Raw genomic sequence first — 19,000 nt, forward strand, 5'->3', positions numbered from 1 at the left:
ACGTACTTAAATTTCTGCTGCTTCGTGTCTTTGAATATATTATTTGTAAAAGTATTAGTTTTAGAATGAAAAGAATTTAATAAATTGTATATGATTATGGCAGGTCAACAGTGAAAATTTAAATTAAATGTCCGCGTGTGTGGATTCAACATGTGTATTTGTTTAGTGCCGACAGTACGTCCAGTCTAGACAAAGTAAAATATTATCATTACAATGCATGAGAAGAAATAATAAAGGCATTAAAAGTCTTAAATTTTTTTATCTCACAATTTTTTCATAATTTATTTATTCTATTGTTATTGATTTAATGTTCAAGTTGTAAAACCATATTAAGAGTGTTTTAAGGCATAAATATGACAGGCTCTGTTACGGTATTCAAATTTTACCTGTTGCTTTACCAAATTGTATTTTAGGAAGACTTCATTGCGCATTTCACAATATTGTATATTGATCTGGATAATTCTGATATAATTACTTACTTGATAGTTCATTACTTTTAGTTTAAAAAAGTAAAAGTCTATTTCAAGAACTTCAGGAGAAAAGGCAAAAACAATAAGTGCTCTCTTATCCAATTACTTGAAGAGCGTCTGTGGCCGAGTGGTTTAATTTTTTGTAAGTTACTGACATCTAAATTACTGGTAATTGCCGCCCACCACTAATGTGAAGAAGCTTAAGGTTACGAAAGGTCGGTCACGGCTCTAGTTTAATGCCAGTTATACCTGAAGTACCTGTAGTCTTCCTCAACCATTTAAAGGTGGAAAGTCACCAAACCTTTAGTTAACAGTAACATTCTGACATGAAAACTTCACCTTATATACAAAAGTTCTCTAATCTTTTACTATAATAATTTTTTTTTTACATATATTTGCTAAAGTCCAGACTTACATCATAAGAAAATTCAACCTGTTGTTAAAAGATAAGGCCAAATTACATTCAGATTTGGTTCATATTGTATGAGAAATGACTGGTACATTAAATATGTACATATTGTTCAAATGAATGATATTTTGTTAAAAGTGTTTTATAAAAGTTAACTATAAATACATGACATAACCAAAATTTGATTGACCTCCCTGAAATGGTTTATGTATTCATATATGGCTAGTCAATCTTGTGGGTTCAAATCCCATTAGTGTTAGTTTGTAGTAGTATGAAATATGGAACAAAATAGATTAACCATTACAGGTGTACCTTAAATAATTAAACTATTAAGACGTACTTGTGTATTTTTATCATGTACAAAATTTTATGTTATCTGTTGATATTTATTTTCAGGCTGTCGGCTGTGATGGCGTGGTTGGGTCAGGACTAAAGAATGACCATTGTGGTGTATGCGGAGGAGATAATGAGTCGTGCCGGATCATTGCGGGCATTTATACACGCAGGACTCTTAAATACGGCTACAATCAGATCACTCGTATACCTGCGGGTTCCTGCCATGTCAACATCACAGAGCTTGAACGGAGCAGAAACTATCTAGGTATAGTGGAATGACTGTTGTATAATCTGCTTGGAATATCTAATTTGTTTCATCCATAATACTCACATTAATATAACTAAAGATATATGTACATATAATTAGAGGTTACATTTTTATATCTGAACATTAAACTTATGGATCTTATTTACTAAGTGATTAGGTTTTCTAAGTTGATATTCGATCATAACCGAGTTTAATTCCTGGGAGGCACTTCTGAGAACTAGTGCTTCAAGATAAAAAAACTTTGAAAAGTAATGCATGTGACCTTGCTGAGGGGAGACAAATTAAACTGAAAAAAAATAGATAAAAAATAGATAAAAAATGATAAATTTAGAACACTGGTAAATAGATTTAAAAAAAGTAAATGAACAGAAATTAAGTTGCTGGTAAAGGGAACTTGAAGAAATTTGGATACTTCATTTGGCAATATTGACTTGAGACATTTGAATATTCAATGACCTTTTATCGGTAATTATCGAATATGAAGGGAACAATATGGATATATAGTATTTTGACATTTTTTCCCACATCTTTATTATAATAACAGTGCCAGTTTCTTGAAAGGAGACTCAAAATTTAATATGATTGAAAGCAAGTTACATTATAATTATAATAGCCAATTCTCCATTTTAAATACAGGGGTGCTAAAAGATGTTTATTTATCCCAAAAATATCTTACAGAAGGAGATAAAAATCATAATTAGGGCTGCATTAATTACTTATTAATAGGTGTTATATGATATCTGTGATGATACAAACAGCTCTTGTTGAAGACAAATTTGTAGTTTCCATACATATAACAAAAGTCCAGTATTCTGTTAATATAACACCTAAATGCTAAGTATACATTTTCAAAGGGGCTCTCTTTTGATTATAAAATTTGATATGATGATAAAATAGATAGAACATGGTTTCCTATTCTGAAATGGGAAGAAAAACGTTTTGTTAACAAGAAAGAAGATAACTTTCATGTTAAGGTACAAATAATACTGCTTTACTACAAACTTTATAAAATCAAAGTGGCTTGGCACAAGAGTCTTTTGAAAAGTTTGTCAAAAATAAAGTAACAGATATATGGAATATTACTGAGCCTCATTAGTACATAAGTGGCATCTCATTAAATATTGACCAATAACCAAGTGTCACCACATAAAAGTTAGTATAATTTAGAGACAGAGATTGTAGGTTAACAAATTATAAACTGATCACATGTTACCAGTGGCGTTACGTTACTATTAGGCCATGTAGGCCTGGGCCGACAAGTTGGTCAAGAAATTGACATTTTCAAAAGTCCCAAAAATGCAATAAAAACAGGGGTGGATGGGATTGGTAGTGTGTTCCAGCCATATGTTCGAATCAAGTGTGTTTTAGGCTTATGCATGATTTAATTACCGTCCTCAATAAAAGTTTGCATCTAAGCAAATTCATAGTTTAAAATTATTGTTTCGATAATTTTCATTGAAAATACTTTGCTCTTTTAAATCTGAACTTGTTTTTGGCTTCTGGGTACTAAGCCCTTAGGACTCTTTTATGGGCCTGCTAGTTGAAAAAAGCTGGATACGCCCCTGGTTATGTATGTCATTCATCAAGGTCAAATTTGAATTTATGAAGGTCACATGGACTCTCTTTTATCTTAAACATTTTTTCTAATATCAGACTGGCATTTATCTAGGACAGCTTCTTATTCATTAAATTTAAAAGATAATCATACAATTAGCTAATTGGATCCCTTAAGGTCAAATTTGATTTCATCAAGGTCACATGTTTGTGATAAATATTTGTCAAAGTCAGATATCCTAAGGAAATCATCAAGGTCAAAATGGTATATATCAATTTTTATTAGAAATTCATTAAGATTGGCTTAGCATTCATCAGTGTCAAATTTGAATGCAGTGTGTACAAACTGCACCCATTCTGCAAACAATAACTCTCCCTTTAAAGATTTTTACCTTTATATTATAACAATTTATCAGAAAAGAAGGCTTGGGGAAAGAACAAAGTAAGTTTTGTTTTAGTTCCTATTCACCCTATGAGATAATGATTTGGCTACCAGCAAGTTTAAGCATGGGCAGCATGTGCTAATAAATGATAATATGTACTTACTAATGTAAGTGGGGCCCAAACATTGAGGAGAACTGACACAAGTTGATCATGTTAAGCAGGGGGCAAGTATGACGCTTCTCATATGTCATGCTACAGACAGCCAGTTAAAAGAATCAGACGTCTTTGTTGTGTTTGATGAGTTATAGGGGAATTAAAATATTACTGACATATTGATTAAAAGTACTTTCCATTCTTTGCAGGAATTTTGACCTTAAATTGACCTTGTTTCCTCAATCTTTTTAATATGAGGACAAGAGAAAGAGCAGAGATACCCCTATTGTTGACTTGCCTACTTTGATAGTTCAGTGGCATCCTAGAAACGGTGGCAGTCATACCAGCGGGGCTCATGGAATATTGTGATTTATTGTTGTCACGTAGCTTAAAGAAGCATGTCTTTCCTGTGCTAATTTGCGGGATTGTGTTTACTTTTTATTTGAGCTTGGTGAAGATAACATTGATGTGGTGAAGATAAAGCAGACACAGTATTTATGAGGACAGGTTAAGCTGCTCTAAAACTGCCTTAATCTTACCATAGTGTACCTGGATCTCTTCAAGTGTAATTATGAATGACTTGTGAAAACATGCAAATGTTCTCTATTTCATTGAAAAAAATTGAAAATCTAAAGACTTGAGGCCAAGTTTTTTATCAATGCAGGTTCATTCAGTTAGTTATTTATAGAAAACACATAAATGAACCCCCTGGAATAAAATAAATTGCTTTGAAGACTTGTAAGATATAAAAACAAAGAAGCATTTCCATGAAAGTTTTGTTTACTGCCATGCCAGAAATACAAGCAGATCTGTTTATACAAACTTATACTTTACTGCTGTGTCAGTAGGAAAATTTATTCAAAGGAAAGATAACTCTGTACCATTGAATAATATGAGGTATAGGAAAATCTTAGGCGCAGAGCTAGAGGATTTTGTATAATTTTGACTATCCAAAGTGGGTTTGGCATTTTACTAATTTTATGGAAGGGGTCAAGAGTCACATTTGTGCCTGATTTCACTAGGTTTTGGGTGATTTCATTTTGAAAAAAAGGGTTAAAAAGTTGTAAAAGGTAAAAGGTGTTAGTCGATAATAAAAAAAAGAGGGGTTCCACATACTAGCAAAATCCAAGGGAGGTTGTGTGATGACCCCTAACCCCTCCCTGTATGTACTTCGATCCTTTAATTAATGCTAATGAATGGTTAATCTCCCAGCATATAGAGACCAAAGCTGACCTCTCTCAGACAAGACACTGGGATTAAGGTTCACATGAATAGCATGTATCAACGGGTATTTTCTATGAAGAATAACTCGATACAAGGTTTTTTTTTGTTGAAATTTGGTCTATAGCGACATAATTTAAGTTCTCTATAACAAGTGTTCATGCCCTGTTTGGTCACATACAGTCTACATAAATGTTGTACCAGTACTAACAGATCAAAAGGTCTTTTTGTTAAAGTTTTATTGTGCTGAAAGTTAAAATCAAGTTAAATATGTAATTTTAATATAAAGGTTATTTCATTTTTTTTTTAATTTTATCAATAATTCCTTTTAACTAATAACTAAATTTTATTTAATTATACTTTTTAGCTCCACTTTTCGATAAGAATAAGTAGAGCTATTGCAGTCACCCGAGCGTCGGCGTCGGCGTAACCACTTATGTTAAAGTTTTTGTAATAGTTCAAATATTTTCAAAGTCCATTGACATATGGCTTTGAAACTTTGCACACTTGTTCACCATCATGACCCCAACCTGTAGACAGGAGGAGGTAACTCTATCAAGCATTTTGACAGAATTATGCCCCTTTTTCGACTTAGAATTTACGTTAAAGTTTTTGTAATAGTTCAAATATTTTCCATGTCCATAGACATACAGTTGAGTTCACACTAAACTTCCCACCCTTGTGCACTTCTAGTGCACTAGAGCTGAACTAGAAGTGCACACCGTGTGCATTTCTATGCACTAGACCATATGACCAGGCTGGCCAGAGAAGGTGACACCTAAATGGTTCATTGGATAATTGTATATCAAGTGAAAGGGGTCATCTTTGTTAAGCTGCTGTAAGAAAAAAAAAACTTTGAGAATATTGGCCTATTCATGAATATAAATAAGTAAATTTTAACATTTTAGGTGATATCATGTTAAAGCTTAAAATTAATTTTTTTTTATTGATTGTAATCATATTTTTCTTAACCAGTATTTTACTGTAGGTGTAAAATAAAACCCCTTAAAATCAAATTTATAGAATTAATAAGGTTAAATTTAAATATGTTCCGTAATGGATTTTGAATTAAATAAGTGTTTTCAATGGCCATGTATTTCAATTTTTCTAGTGTACAAATGGGAAAATCAATGTGATAATTCTGGTCCAAATAATTTAGTTTGTAACAATATAAACTTTTTTCCATAAGCTCAAACAAATCAAGGAAAAGTTTTATATTTAAGCTAAAATATTATTTTTATAATATATAACTTAGAGACAGTTCCTCAAGAGAATATTAATACATTGATGCTAAAAAACAATCAATATACTGTGAAAATTTAGTATTCAACTGTGTATAATGCCTGCATATGTTTTAAAGATATAAATAATTAAAATATTATCCAAAAAAAAAATTGATTAATTTTATTCATGATTTTCAATATTAAAAATTATGATTAAGGGAATACTTTTATTGAAGAGGAAATCACAAGTCATGCTGTTGTATTGGTATTTTCTGAGAGGAACTAACAGTTTTCGTTATTATAACCACTCTCCTGCGATAAGAAGGGCCTCAGGGTAAATGACAAAGACCAGTCAATTTTGCAGATTATAAGTATTATTGAAATTCCTGGTTTTCTTAAATGCATGTTAGACATAAGCTGGAATTCCACGTGTTGGCACTCAGGCTAGTTTGACATATAGATAAATGACCATAATATTTGTATAATCAAATAATTCAAAAAAAAATCATAAATGGCATAAATGCGTATTAGATATTTATTGTCTCTAAAGCAGAATTTTCTATATTATACACATTTCTTGCCATTCTGCATAATCATATATACTTAAGAGAAAATTCGTCATGGGTTCAAGATGAAATTAAAATATTAATTCATTGATTTTAAAACAATCCATACACTGGTGATAGTATGTTTTTCAACCATTAAAATGCTTGCATACTTTTTAAAGATATAAATAATTAAAAAATTTCCATGAAATAAAAAAATTGATAACTTTATTCAAGATTTCTATATTTAAAATTTAATGTATAAAGGGAATGCTTTATATAAGAAAAAAGTTTCAAGTCATGCTGTGTATTGGTATTTTCTGAGAGAGCGACTGCATTCATTACACTGGCTCCTACTGAAAAGAGGGCCTCAGGGTAAATAACAAAAATGCAGATGTATGCAATATTATTAAAAATTTCCTGTTTTTTCCAAAATACATGTAAGACATAGATAAATGACTATAAATTTTTGTTATAATAATCAAATGTAAAAAAATAATCATGATGACATAAACGGCATGTTAGATATTATTGTCATTATTGTCTTTGAAGTCGATTTTTCTAATCTTATCATAAAAAAACTGGTTTAAATCAATATCAGTGTTAACCATTCTAGAAAGACCTCATATTAATATTTATCCACATGTCTTGCAATTTTGCATTAAATCTGCAGCATCTTTTAGTTTCTGAACTGGAAAATGTTAATTTTTCTATTATAGATTTGACAAATTTGCCTAGTGTCAGTTTTTAACACATTTATAGAAGACAATAATTTTAAAGAAAATATTTAAATACCATGATTATAAAACTTTTGCAACTTCCTTTTCACATTAATGCAGATCTTGTTGTTTTTTTTTGTTTTTTTTTTTTTTTTTAATAAAATATATCATACATGAGCAGAAAACAGTTACAGAAGATTAAAGTGTCAAAAGTCATGCCTGGTTGTATTGGTGTTTTAATATAGTACCCCTGCTGATAAGAGAGCCCCTCAGGGTAAATAACAAAAGGCAGATGAATAAATATAAGTAGGCAATGTAAATTCTGTATTCTCTGGATGTTGGTGCAAATAAATTTCATATCAAGTAGTACAAAAAGAAAACTGAAATATTTTTGAATTTTATAAAAAACTATTTTCAGAATAATATAAATTATTTATATTAATCTTAGGTAAATCACAGTTTGAGAAGGTAAGAGAGATTATAAATGAGATAAAATTGACAAAATCTAGGCCAATTATAAACATATTAATTATGTCTCCCCCACCTCGGGGGGAGACATATTGTTTTTGCCCTGTCCGTCCGTCAGTCCGTCCGTCCGTCAGTCCGTCCGTCCATTCTTCGTTTCCGGACGATAACTAGAGTTCCTTTAGACCTACAGACCTCAAACTTCATAGGATGATTGGTCTTATTGAGCAGATGATCCCTATTGTTTTTGGGGTCAGTAGTTCAAAGGTCAAGGTCACAGTGACCGTTGGTCAATTTCTCGTTTCCGGATGATAACTAGAGTTCCTTTTGACCTACAGCCCTCAAACTTCATAGGATGATTGGTCTTATAGAGCAGATGATCCCTATTGTTTTTTGGGTCAGTAGGTCGAAGGTCAAGGTCACACTGACCGTTGGTCAATTTCTCGTTTCCGGATGATAACTAGAGTTCCTTTAGACCTACAGACCTCAAACTTTCATAGGATGATTGGTTCTTATTGAGCAGATGATCCCTATTGTTTTTTGGGGTCAGTAGTTTCAAAGGTCAAAGGTCACAGTGACCGTTGGTCAATTTCTCGTTTCCCCGGATGATAACTAGAGTTCCTTTTGACCTACAGCCCTCAAACTTCATAGGATGATTGGTCTTATAGAGCAGATGATCCCTATTGTTTTTGGGGTCAGTAGGTCAAAGGTCAAGGTCACAGTGACCGTTGGTCAATTTCTCATTTCCGGATGATAACTAGAGTTCCTTTTGACCTACAACCCTCAAATGGGGGGAGACATATTTTTTGCCCCTGTCCGTCCGTCAGTCCGTCCGTCCGTCAGTCCGTCCGTCCATTCTTCGTTCCGGACGATAACTAGAGTTCCTTTTGACCTACAGCTCTCAAACTTCATAGGATGAATGGTCTTATTGAGCAGATGATCCCTATTGTTTTTGGGGTCAGTAGTTCAAAGGTCAAGGTCACAGTGACCGTTGGTCAATTTCTCGTTTCCGGATGATAACTAGAGTTCCTTTTGACCTACAGCCCTCAAACTTCATAGGATGATTGGTCTTATAGAGCTGATGATCCCTATTGTTTTTGGGGTCAGTAGGTCAAAGGTCAAGGTCACACTGTTGTCTTTCAATAGTGTAAAAAATCTGACAATATGAACGTTTTTTTCAAGTATCATCAAAATCCTTCAAAGGGTTGAAGAGTTATGGAGCAGACACAATTTCCTTTAATTTCGTTTGTGAAACTATATATGATATGACATTCAAGTGCAATTTCGTTTGACGCCCGCCTGCCATACGCTGATTGAATAACCAGGATTTTCAAAATTGAATACCTGGTTAAAAACAAACAGTTTAGGAAGCATCTTCTCATACAACCTTAACAATAGAAACCATCCATAGACAGCCTTCATTGAAGTGACTACCGGGTATTTACATTATCTTATCTCCATTTCCATTCCTGTTTCCATTCACAGTTATTCTCAGCAGTGGGGGAGACATGCGCTTTTTTACAAAAGCATCCTCTAGTTCTTTAATGTATTAAAGGCTATTAATGCTTGAAATCATTACCTTTAACTAAAAAAACCATAAGTTTTAATCAAAAATAACTAATTTGTATAATTTGCCCCCCCCACAAAAAAACCCCAAAAAAACAACAACAACAAAACAACAAAAACAAAAAATGACTGAACTTTGTTTAATTAGCATTTCAATGTTTCATATTTCATTACCAGATTATAATAAAATAGAATCATATTAAATATCATTAATTTTGTTTATTTACGCACTTATCAACATTTAAGTAATAATTATTTATATTTACTTATTCTAACAATTAAGTTTTAAAGTACAAAATCAGTAAAATTAATGACTTTGAAAAATTATTGTTCTAATATTTTACGCCATATTTTACAAAATCCAATATTCTCAACTTCAAAGTTATTATGAAAAACAATTATACAGATATCTATATTTATCTATCTTTTTGTAAAAGTCAAATTGCTATTCATTGAAATAAAAGTTAACTGCTTAATACATATAATAGGTCTGGTGCACTACAAAGTGCACTTATGAAGTGCACTAGTAGTGCACTACTAGTGCACTTTGAAGTGCACTAGTAGTGCACCTCTAGTGCACTCCTAGTGCACTTTGTGTAACCTTTAGTGTGAACTCAACTGTATGGCTTTGAAACTTTGCACACTTGTTCACCATCATGACCCCAACCTGTAGACAGGAGGAGGTAACTGTATCAAGCATTTTGACAGAATTATGCCCCTTTTTCGACTTAGAATTTACGTTAAAGTTTTTGTAATAGTTCAAATATTTTCAAAGTCCATTGACATATGGCTTTGAAACTTTGCACACTTGTTCACCATCATGACCCCAACCTGTAAACAGGAGGAGGTAACTGTATCAAGCATTTTTTTTACTATCAAGCACTAAGAATAGTCGAGCGTTGCTGTCCTACTGACAGCTCTTGTTTTAATGGCAATTTTATATTAATCAAATCATGAAGGACTGCAGTTTACCAATATGATTCTCCCGATTTTATTTCAATGTGTGGTCTTTAACTTGAGATATAACTTCAATTTGATAGCAAGTGCCACTATTTTGTTAATAAAATGAATGTTAAATCAATTTATTACACCTATCCCTGTAATTTTCACTGGCAGTAAAGTGGTGAGAGACATCTACATAGAGGTGCATTATATTGTACTGTCTTTCACTGCTCATAATATACGCCCCCTTCTTTTAAATATTACAATACAAGCTTTGTTTGTAAGTGCTAAGTCAATGTATGAGAGATTTTTTATGATTTACAGATTTTCATTATGAGTTTTCTGTGTCAATACTATGTACATATACTGATGTTTGTAAATTCTCACAAATTACTATTTTATGTCACAATTAATCACAATAAATAAGAATTAGCAACATTTTTATACAGGTTTGCCAAGAATATATCAATCTAAATTGACACCATTGTATTACGATATTTTGATATATTAAAGTTCGAGGTCAGCCGGGCCGACCTTGTTGAATATATCAGAAAATAAATATTTACTCTAGCAGTATGAATGGCACATTAATAAGCGTAAGTTGTCAAGATTTATGCAAGATTTTCAACTTCTGTGGACATAGTACAGGTTTCATAAGACTGATTCAAATAATGAGAAAGGAATATCTCGACACATTGGCACGTGTAATTTGCTTATTTAGCAACAAATGATATAGAGCAAGATATATAGATACATTTTTGTTGTATACCTGCTAATTATCATTATAAAGTTGACGTGACACGGACATATTCCGGACACAAACATTCCGTTATTGATTACAAGCAATTTTCATATTTTTATCAACTATATTCAATGTTTACTAGAGAATGATACCTTTCATAAATGCAAATGAGTTTAGATATATAATATATATTAGGAAATTTGAAATCTTGATCAGTTATTATCGTTTGGTTGTGAAATAGGTATAGACAAAATTAATGGAAAGTTTGAATGGCGCAATGTCAATTTGTATAAGGCTTTTCATATGTACTTCAACAAATCATTAGATATATCTCAGTTGTAACTGTTATTGAAATATCTTGTCAAATTATGTAAACAAGTCTGAAAAAGAAAAAAAATGAGGCATTTGTTAAAGAGGCAAAACCATGTAAAAGAAATAAATTAGTTTTACTTTTTTTAATTTGCATGAATTTTTTTTTTAGGCGATATAATGAAAATTTCAGAAAAATGAATTATATTGTAAGGCAAACTGGTATCCTCCTGTTTAATTTATTTTTAAACTTATTGGCATGGGAATCATCATAGATCCAGGGTTCAAATCCAAGTGTAGGCACAGCAGTTGTTTCTTCTTACAACTCAATTAATGGTTAGTTAAAGAAGCTACAAGTGTTCTTCACAATCAAGCTAAAATAAATATTGTTTAAGCTAAAATAAGTTTGATTTTATTTCGGAGATGTTCATGGGTCTTAAATTTAATTGTATGATGCACTGGCATGCAGTAATATGGTGAGGGTAATATAAACGCAGATGTTTAAAGAAATAAAGTTCCAGTGTCGTCCTATACAGGTTCTAGCTGGATGTGATGAAAACTTGACATGTTTTATTTCATTGCTGCAACATCTGTGCAATTAGAAAAATTGCCTTTGAAATAGTGTAAGATTTAGGCTGCAGGTGTATGCATGTGAATGCATGTGAATTAAGGTAAATTAATGTGAATTGATGGGTTTTTATGGTGATGATTACTTCTTATTTTCAGTTTTGAAGTACAGTAATGGTACAGGTGTAATAAATGATGATAGAACAAGAATGAAGAGGCCGGGAACCTACCTGGCTGCTGGTACCATGTTTACGTACAATAAATACGCCGGGGACAAATGTCCTGGGGAGTGCTTGTATGCACCGGGGCCTCTCACATCTGATATGGATATACAGGTATGCAAATATATTGCAGCAGTTGCCAATGAATAATTTTCTTATATGTCTAATTTAAAAGCTGACTTGAAAGTGATTAATATTGTTGAAAACTAGTTGTGGGTATAATAAATTTAGTGTCTACTTTAATAAATAATGTTAAAGGTACTTCATTCTTTGACAGAACAGGACAGGAAATGATATTTTTCAAGATATGTCTGTATAGTACCATTTGATTTAGTTTTAAACCATGAAACTTATGTTCAAAATTACAGGCCATTAATTTTGCTCTCTCCTTTTTCCAAAGTACATGTAATCATTTTATTGTGCCAAAAAGTGAAAAATGTTTTAAAATTTTTCACTCAAAACAGACTAAGAATTGCATAAAAATGGATTTTGTATTATATTCTGACTGTATTTTTGGATATCTTTTTGCATATTTTTCTGTTAGATCTAGTGTTAGAATTTCAAAATATTGTTTGTAGGCTTCAGTGGAGTTTTCTTAAAACTAAATAAACTGGAAACTAGTCCAATCTTGTGTCATATCTTTAAAGTGCAACACTACTGAATTTATGTATTTTAGACCTGTTCTGATTTTATCATTGTTAGTTCTTGATATTTGAAAATCAAACAATAAAAAAGAGTTATTATCAGTGAATTGTTTGATCATACTTCTACGGAGTGCAGGCTGTCTAAATAATAATAATAATGGACCTTTGTACTCGTGCTACCAGCTAAGCTTATTATTTGCCTGCAAAGCATGCAACTCCAAATGTATAAACTGCTACAGTCATGGAACTTTCTAATAATACTGTATAAGTGGTTAAGTTACCAACACGGAAATATTGCAGAATTTCGTGAAGTTCAATAAAAATTTTCTCTACTGTAAATATCATCCAACCTCTCATTAATTTCTACCCTTGCACGATTCACTAATATTTCCTTACACGAAATGTTTGGAATTTTAAATTTGCAAACTTTTCAACACACGGAAATATCCACTTATACAGTAGTTGCCAACATGAGAGTTTACCCACATTGAAAATTTCTCACAAGTTCATTGGTAAATAGCAGAGTTGTTGTCCTTGATTTAGCTACAATGAGCATAATATTATATGGATTTGAGTATAACTTCATAGGTACAATGTATATTAGCTGTGTTTATAAACACCAGAAATTTGAAGGACTTTCTTTTGTGATTAGTGAAGACTAAGTGAGAATGAAATTAGCTCCAAAATTCACAGACAGTGCAAGTTTATTATTCAAATTGACTGAAGAAATGGAAGTCCAGTCATTCTTATTCTTTAAATTTATACTGAGGATTCAAAAAAAGAGTCTTTTTATAGTGTAGAAATCTCCATAAAATTCTATATCATTATAACTGTTAATAAATCATTTTGTGTCAGATAGTATAAACATTTCTACTGAAAGTGTGTAAAGAAAGTTTCTTGAACAATTCATTTGCCAAACTTTTTTCTAATTTTATATCTGGCTCTTTCTTCATGTCTGACAAGTTATGCCAAATAGTCACTTCACAGTCCATAAACATTGATGGTTTTTATAAATGGTTGTTTTTTTTTTCTTTCCCTGATTTCACCATTCTGAACTGAAGTCGAGGTGAAAAAAATTCTGACATGAAAACAATTTATTTTATTTTTTTGCCATTGTTTATTAAAGAACAATGATCTTGATGATTTACGACACAAATATTTCATTCTCGGCTTTCAATCTAACTAAATACAGATAAACGGTTTCTTGTGTTTTTTTGCATTTTCGTAAAATTCTTAGAATGCCTAAAATGCATTGTTTTTAGTTTGTCTTTCAACGATTTTTTTTCCTGCTTAAAATTATTGTACAGTAATAAATTGCTTTATATCGTTTACCAAGCCTTCATTTGAATTTTTTGTTCTTGTATTTTTGTTGAATGTGCAGTAAAAGTTTTAATGAGATTTTCACGAAGGAATGGTGTTTACTTTGTACGTATAAATCTTGTACTCACACAATGTTATGAATAAAGTGCGGGCATTATCTCGCCACTTATCGTGAGTGTTATTTTATTAGATCGAGTATTAAACTCCGATGTTTGTCGCGTAAATTGCATCATCTTCAATATGTAAGAGCACTTTGATACACATTTTCCTATCCGGTACTTGGGGACTAAACAATATTTTTTTATTATTTATATTCATTTTCAATGCTTTATAGGGAAAAGAGAGTTATGCACTAGATTGGCCGCATTTGAATTTATCGGGAATGGGAAGAGCTGTAAAATTTAAAAACCAGGGAGTGGTGGCCTGGTGATGAAAATGCTTCGTTTAATCATATCAGTATTTTATTTAAGCCCTCATAGGGACATAAGTATGATTTTTGTTTGCCTGTACTTCGGTCCTTTCAGAGAGAAACAATAATTAAAACATGCTCACATCTGTCACTGTGACCCATCTTAAATAAGTTAATACTACTATTAAAGTTTAACAAAATAACAAAGTGTTGTTCAGAGGCATAAAGAATATAAAAGTAATTGTATAACTCTTGAGGAAAAGAGATCATTCAATTTGCATGTTTTATGAAAATCCTATATTGAGTGTGTTTTATTAATGAAAACATAATACAGCGAATGACAATCCACGTGCCATGGCCGCTGTCTTACCACAGTGTCTTAACTGGTATCATTATTGTCAACATACACATTAAACAGTGTCCTTATCTCAATATAATATTTGTTAGTCACAAAACTTATCTCACACTTAAAGTCCTTCAGTCAACAGTATACCATGTTGTTGAGAAATGATAACTGTTTATCTAAAATAAGATATTTGTGTGTTACCTCAGATATAGACACTCAATTCACAAGAGGATCATTCTAAGTCTATCTGAACTACAAACTCTTTGATGTTCTCTTTCATTTCTTTACATTGTTTTTCTTTGGGGTAATTTGAGTCCCTTTGCTGTACTCAACAGTTTGAAAAGTTGATTCTTTGTTTGACACCTGTAAGTGATTTGATACAGGCTCTAAAATTGGATGTGGAGTTTTATTTTATGCCAAAAAGGAAATGTTTGTGTCTGGTTTCCTTGTCAAAAATAATGAGGTCAGTAGGTTAGTAGAAAAAAAAATACATTGCTTATAGCCAAATAGTCAAAATATATTGACATGCCAAAGATAGATTCTGAGATATTTTTGTTCTGGGTCAGAATCTCGCTTCTATGTAGAGGGGAGATATAACCCATACACAAAATTGCACAATATCTCATTGTGTAGTACAATTAGTTGGACTTATGGCCAAAGAAGAACAGAAACTAATAAATGTATACCATATACCAAGCGATATTTGCCTATGCAAATGGTAAATAATTATGTCGCCTTGAAAAAGGCGACATATAGGAGTTACTTTTGTCAGCGTCCTTGTCTGCGGCGGCAGCATTGCCCTAAGGCTTGTCCGAAGCATAACTCAGCCACTTTAAGACAGATTAACTCCAAACTTGGTATGCATGCTCAAAGTGCAGTGCACAAGAATCGTTACTTCTGAATTTTTGAGTTATTGCCATTTGTTAATTTTCATACTTTATTTTTGTCTGGGCCATTTCTCCTAAACTATAAAAGCTATGGACTTGAAACTGCATAGGATGATAGATCTTATTAAGAAGAAGTGAAGTGCACAAAAACTGGTACTCTACAATGTTATTTTTGAGTTATTGCCCTTTGTTTTTCATATTTCATTCTTGTCCGGGCCATTTCTCCTAAACTATAAAAGCTATCAACATGAAACTTCATAGGATGATAGATCTCATTGAGAAGAAGTGCAGTGCCTAAAAACCGGTACTGTGTACTTCATAATTTTAGAGTTATTGTCCTTTGTTAATTCTTATACTTTATTTTTGTCCAGGCCAATTCTCCTACACAATAAAAGCTTTTCAAGATACATCAATCCTGCGGTAACATTGTTACAATCAGTTCAAATGCCACTAAAGTTCAAGGTACATGTACATTGTAAGAGTTGTGTTTATTAATGAACTATATTTAAGAAAAACGCCTAAGTGACAGCTATACTGTTCACAAGGAGACACATCTGATTCACGGAGTTCTAGTTATTTTTGCATTGTAGCTCTTCTACTTTTCCTGTTATCATTGTTATGCATGAAGAAATTTTTTTGTGCGGCAATATTTTGATGGAAATATGCGATAACATATTGTCACAAATTTTGCAAGCATATTGGGCAAGTACAAAGTTACATTGGAATATATGCCTGAAACATTAATTTGTCCTTGGGAAATGTACACAATTTTGGGGCTTTTTTTCATTCAAGTTGAATTAGAAATTTTACAATTAGACATCTGAGATACGATTTCTTTCTTTCCGTTCCAATCATATTTTTTGTTTTGTTTTTCAGTTGTTGACATATAGAAGAAATCCAGGAATTAAATATATGTTCACAATTCCAAAAGACAAAATAGACAGTGTAATGCAATCGTTGGCACCTTCAGGAAATACAGCTACAAGACATCAAGGTCGTAACCAGGGAGAGTCTCAAGCTTCCAGTACCAGTTCTATAAATAGTAACAACAGAAATGGAAATCAAGGGAGACGAATAAGTTATGACCAGAAACCACAGTTTGTCTCCCCTGATACTGTTGGGTCTCCATACAAGAGCTACCAAGCTTTAGAAAGTGGTCCTCATGGCACCCAAGAAGCTATAAATAGATACAGGCAAAGTTATGGCGGTGATGTAAATAACAGAAATAATTTACCTGACAGAACCAATAATGTAGCAGCATTTAGTAATAGAAATAATCTACCTCTAAGTAATAGACAAACTGAAACAAGGTACCAGACCAATAGTATTCCAGATACCGGGTACCAGGGTTCAGTGTATTCAAGGGGATCCAGCAACCAGATTTATGATAGAACAAATTCTAGGACGGGAACTGCATACCAACAAAACTATGGAAATAGAATAGAAAATAGAAGACCGGAGTTGATAGTGCCAAACACGATAGATGAGGTGAATTTTCATTGGACGATTTCTGGATTTACAGAATGTTCCACTTCCTGTGGGGGAGGTAAGTTCAGTAGATAACAAATCAGTATCATCAAACCAGTCTAACAAAATTAACTGTAGGAATATTGTAAAACTTGGCTTTAGCCATCAGTTGGCCAATGAAAATATGATTAACTTATCTTTGATTGTTAAATGGCAAGTTTTCTATATAACGGTCCCTTTGCCATGCTTGTGTAAAGACTGTGTTCTACTTTGATTTTAGAATTAGCCATTGGTAGTTTCATAGATATTAAAAGTAAAACTATATTAGGAAAACTACAACAGTAAAGAATCTATACATTTTATAAAATGGTTAATCAATGTCATCATTTTGAGGTCATTAATTTATGACAGAAAATATCTATATTGATTACTGTGAAAATCATGAAGTAACAGCAGTTTAACATATATGATGAAAATACAATGTATATTTCACTTAGGAAAATAGCATTTATTGGTAACTTGCATCATTCTTTACTTTTGGATAATTACATGTTGTATGTCACTTGTGAAATGCTGAGCTCATTAATTTTGGTGAAAATTATTTTTATATTGCACTGAAATGAAAATTTCCTTTGTAGGTAATTTTTTTGCTTGATACAATTATTAGAAGTTGAATTGGGCTTGACCCTTTTTTAATATTTTAGAAATTGTGGGAGTGCATTGGGACTTTAGTGAAAAAAGTTATATTGATTTTTAAGATTTTTATCTTGACCTCATTATTTACTTGTATTTTCCCAATTTAAAAAACTGAAATTTGATGGTCCATTGTTCATTGAATTCTAATTAAATGTGAAGGAGAGACGCTTGAAATAGAAATATTTTCTTCAAATATTTACTTAATATTTCTATTATTGACTCGCTAAAAAAAAATATTAAAACGAAAATTCAAGTATAAGAATTTTTTTTAATCGTAAATTCATTTTATTCAAATTGAACCTATCTTTTTTTCAGCAAAATAAACTTTTTTTTACACTACTTTAACTTACTGTAGTGATAGGTAAATAATTGGTACAGTTGTATATTATGATATTAGGCCACGTTGAAAAACTTTTTTTGGGGTGAAGAGAAATTATCATATTAAAATTGGTTAAAGTTTCTCTTTAAAATAGAAGTAAATTGAAATATTTATAGCTTATAGGATAGGTTGACAAAATGAAGAAAATTGATGCCAAACAACTCTATGTCAAAAAGCCGTAGTTTAAATTAAGGGACTCCACTGAGGTTTTTTAACATAAAGGGGCTGGGAATATTTATTCCAGATTTGAGTACCATTTGATGAACGAATAGACCAATAACTTATGTGCAAAGTTTCAGATCATTTGCTCACTTCATTTTTCCTGATTAATAATTATGTCCCAAAAATAAAAAGCATTACAAAGCTTTTACAGAAACCTACAAGAACTAAAATTCTCAATTATACATGTATCTCTTAATTTTTTTTCCAAAACTCTTGGCTTGCCTTAAGGCTAACACCACACTTGGTTGGTCTTAAAGGTTGACCTCACCCTTGGCTGGTCTTTAAGGAAAGTCATTCTTGCTACCAGAGTGCAAAATGCAGCTAAATATCCTAATATTAAGGATGTTTAACTTAGATAAACAGAAAACTTTTATTTTCAAATAAAACAAAAAAAAACTTGAAAAGAAATCTTAACATTTCATGATAGGCAAAAAGTGTTTCCTGTCTGAATTTCAACAACCATTTTAACAATGTAGATTGGATAATTTTAGATCTTTTCTTGTATTTAATTGTAAAGAATAAACTTGAATAAATAT

The 19,000-nt window shown here is 31.8% G+C and overlaps 1 protein-coding gene across 3 annotated transcripts in view; it reads left to right on the plus strand.

Annotated features, from left to right (window-relative positions):
• LOC132713383 (thrombospondin type-1 domain-containing protein 4-like) overlaps window positions 1-19,000 on the plus strand; it is a 115,095-nt gene that overhangs the window by 77,978 nt on the left and 18,117 nt on the right. For all 3 annotated transcript variants that reach the window (XM_060695955.1, XM_060695956.1, XM_060695957.1), the window contains 3 exons: window positions 1,276-1,480; window positions 12,033-12,208; window positions 16,577-17,246. In XM_060695955.1, coding sequence (XP_060551938.1) covers window positions 1,276-1,480; window positions 12,033-12,208; window positions 16,577-17,246 — 1,051 coding nt within the window. The remainder of the gene's footprint in view (window positions 1-1,275; window positions 1,481-12,032; window positions 12,209-16,576; window positions 17,247-19,000) is intronic.

The sequence above is a fragment of the Ruditapes philippinarum genome, unplaced genomic scaffold (assembly GCF_026571515.1).
Source record: "Ruditapes philippinarum isolate M1 unplaced genomic scaffold, ASM2657151v2 ctg936_1_1_1_1, whole genome shotgun sequence".
In the NCBI taxonomy this organism is placed as follows: Eukaryota; Metazoa; Mollusca; class Bivalvia; order Venerida; family Veneridae; genus Ruditapes; species Ruditapes philippinarum.